We start from the raw sequence: 3,418 nt of genomic DNA on the forward strand, positions 1-3,418 counted from the left end.
AAAAATACGACTCTAGGTCATACTTCCCTTACTCATACTAAGGAGTAGTACGGTTTAGGCCCCGCTAAATATAAATTTAAAAGAGTACCTTCCCCCTGGCTGGCTGATCCTAGCGCGCTGCGGCCCGTCGACACCGCACGAATAATAACCGTCCGTTTCGGTCATATCAATATACTTATCCATGACATACAGATCATCTCAATTCTATTGAAAATAAGCCATCGTCAATCAGTGAATACGTTTCAACAATGGATGATGCTTCAGAAAAGGTACGGTTTTACACATACTATCATCTGTTTGAATTATATAACTACATACGGATAAGTAAATGTTCAAACAAATTCAATGTTGTATAACAACATCGATATTTATTTATTAACACAGGCACGGGACAATAATATATGAATCTTTTTACATACAATTTATTTGTTTATTCTTCCAGCCATACATTCATACTTAATTTTATATTTTTGTACATCTTTGCAGAAAGAAAAGAAAAAGGTCCTCAATCGAGAAGCTGTTAAGAGATGCCATTCAAATCAACAGGTTTTTTGATTGATCTAACATACATCGGTGAACTTTAAAAGAATTTAACTAACATACTATTATATTCTTGTTAGACATACATGCGAAATTTGGAGTTAATGGTTATAGAATTGAACAAGGAAATACAATTAAAAACGAACAACTAAAAGAGGTATGTCGTATATTTCATGTTTACAATTAAACAACCAACTAATACAAGGAATACACTCGATAATGTATAACAAGAAGATAAATAATATTAACTAATCCGTTAACATACTCTTACAGGTTGGTATTAACGAAGACATCAATCGTGGTATATACTCATTTAACAACAATCTTTATACGTATTTATTATTTATATCATCATGTATTTTTTTAATCATACGTTTATTATAGATAAAATGTTATCATATGTTTATTGCAAATCCTATTAACTTCAACAAACAATTTAATGATTGGTTCAATGAACACCGCCAACATATAATGCAACTACGTAGACGATTAATTGGAGAATTTATTGAAGCAGATATTTTGCCAATTGTCGATAACACATTATCACATTTCTATACGATTTTTAATATTAAGAAAAATACATCGAAAAATCATGTGTTTACTATTATCTATGGATCTTGGATGACACCTACTCAACGATGTACAATGCGGATTGGGGGAATACGTCCAACTGATATGTTGAAGGCAATTTCACATTATCATTATCTTTTACTCTTTTTTTTATTAACCTTATTTATATCTTTAATATTTTTCAATATTAAATTTGTCAAAATCTGTATAATATCATTTCATTCAACGAAATTCATTATAACAGTTAATCAAAAACCACATTGAGCTCTTTGGATCGCAAACTATTGAAATGGAGTCTTTGTCAACTAATATCTCCAAACAACAGAATGAACTAACTTCAAAGTTTACAAAATTAGAAGCAACCATATCAAATACTTTAATCGGACAAGATTTTATCAACAAAGGTGATGAAGCTGCAATGACAAATTACCTCAGTTCAATGTCATCTTTAGTTGGAAAGCTTACTACTATGCATGAATTTATGAGTGAGGTATAGTAAATCATAAACTTTATTTTACATTTACAATTTCTTTCCTTTTTTACTTATATGACGGAACTTTCTTACAAATTTTCCTCATTATTGATAGGCTGATGCTTTACGACACAAGACTCTCTCAAGTATTCACAAAATACTCAAAACAAGACAACATGTTTTGGCATTATTCACAATTCATGATCATATCAAACGATTAACTACATTGTCTGATATGTTCAAGAGTACGACAACAATTTGATAGCATATACACAGGTTTTTCGGATAATCATATCAGAATAAATCACGAACTCATCATATTTTATTAAATTGCTTTCAATCCTTTTATTGATGGATACTTTGGTTTTTTAAGTTTTTGAATTATCTCAAACTATGCAGCATAAATAATAATGTATTTCATGTTCATTCAAATTTAATTGCTTTCATACTATAGTACGTTTAGTCTTCTAAAAACATAACTCCAATATACCCGCGATCTCGCGGGTCTTTAACTAGTCAATTGAAAATTACTGTTCATTCATTCTCTAATTGAATATATACAAGCTTTGGGGGTTAACCGCGCTTCGCTTCGGTCAAAATGCGATTAACCATGTAAGAGCTTGTCGATTTTTGTAGGAAAAAAACAATTCGAGAAAAAAAAGCTCAAGTGACTCGAACCCAAGACCATCCTATAGACATGCAAGGAACTTAATCATCCTTCCATTGATGTTTTTATGTTTTAAATACAACACTATTTATTTATGATTTAAATAAATCGGCTTTTAAGATTTTATAAAAAAAAATAAAATAAAAAAGTCCATCGACTTTTAGACCTGCAACCACTCTCTAAGTAAAGTAAGTAGCACACATAACCAGTCTACCAAACATTTAATTTTGTTGAATACTTAAAACTAATATATATATATATATATATATATATATATATATATATATATATATATATATATATATATATATATATATATATATATATATATATATATATATATATATATATATATATATGTTGACGATGAATATTGTCTATTATATGTGGCATACGGTTTTAGTTAGTTTTAATGTAATTGTAACTATGTAATAGTTAACTAGCTAGTATACCATGGTAATTATGTTTAATTACCACCCTTGTAACTAAAGGAGGTTGCTAGTATATAAAGCAACCTCCCACCAATTTTATCTTTAGTTGAGTTATAACACATTTCACCACTTGCAAGTAACTCTCTCTCAACCTTATCACCATAATACTTGTTCTTAATAACTAAACCCACTAACACTTACTAAACCGATCGACCTTAGCAAGAATTGGGGCTAACAATTGGTATCAGAGCGGGTCTAAGCTCTTTGCATTGAAGATCCGTTGCTTGAAGGTCTCCATCGCGTTCTTGAAGTGTTTGTGCTCATTTTCAGTTTTGGTAACTCGAAAACTCAACTCACTATCATATTCTTGTTGGTTTTAGTGCTTATCATATCTTATATGTGTCAAAATCATTTATTTTGTGGATATTACCCACCGAAAAGCATCTTTGACCTTGTTGTGTCATAAAAAGTACAAGGGACAAAAGGGACAAGCCTGACATAATAGTGCTCGAAAAACTGGTATACGCTCTAAAAATTAACCTGCTCAAAAACTAGTGCCCGAACATAGTTGAATAGTGCTCAAAAACTTCAGTGAAACTGTGCTCGAAAATTTTCAACTTAGTTCTCAAAAAACTTTGCTAGAAAATCATGCTCGAAAATTCTGCTTGAAATTCCTGCTCGAAAAACTTCCTGCTCGAGAACTTGTTTGAAATCATCTGCTCGAAAACTTTACACAAC

At 30.5% G+C, this 3,418-nt stretch overlaps 1 protein-coding gene across 1 annotated transcript; it reads left to right on the forward strand.

Moving 5' to 3' along the window:
• Nucleotides 1–248: 248 nt before the first annotated feature.
• Nucleotides 249–1,844, forward strand: LOC139868556 (TGACG-sequence-specific DNA-binding protein TGA-2.1-like). The gene is made up of 5 exons (XM_071856911.1): nucleotides 249–269; nucleotides 487–546; nucleotides 925–1,224; nucleotides 1,355–1,600; nucleotides 1,698–1,844. Exons 1-5 carry the CDS (start codon nucleotides 249–251, stop codon nucleotides 1,842–1,844), a joined length of 774 nt encoding a protein of 257 aa, XP_071713012.1.
• Nucleotides 1,845–3,418: the final 1,574 nt, after the last annotated feature.

This window comes from Rutidosis leptorrhynchoides, chromosome 1 (genome assembly GCF_046630445.1).
Source record: "Rutidosis leptorrhynchoides isolate AG116_Rl617_1_P2 chromosome 1, CSIRO_AGI_Rlap_v1, whole genome shotgun sequence".
In the NCBI taxonomy this organism is placed as follows: domain Eukaryota; kingdom Viridiplantae; phylum Streptophyta; class Magnoliopsida; order Asterales; family Asteraceae; genus Rutidosis; species Rutidosis leptorrhynchoides.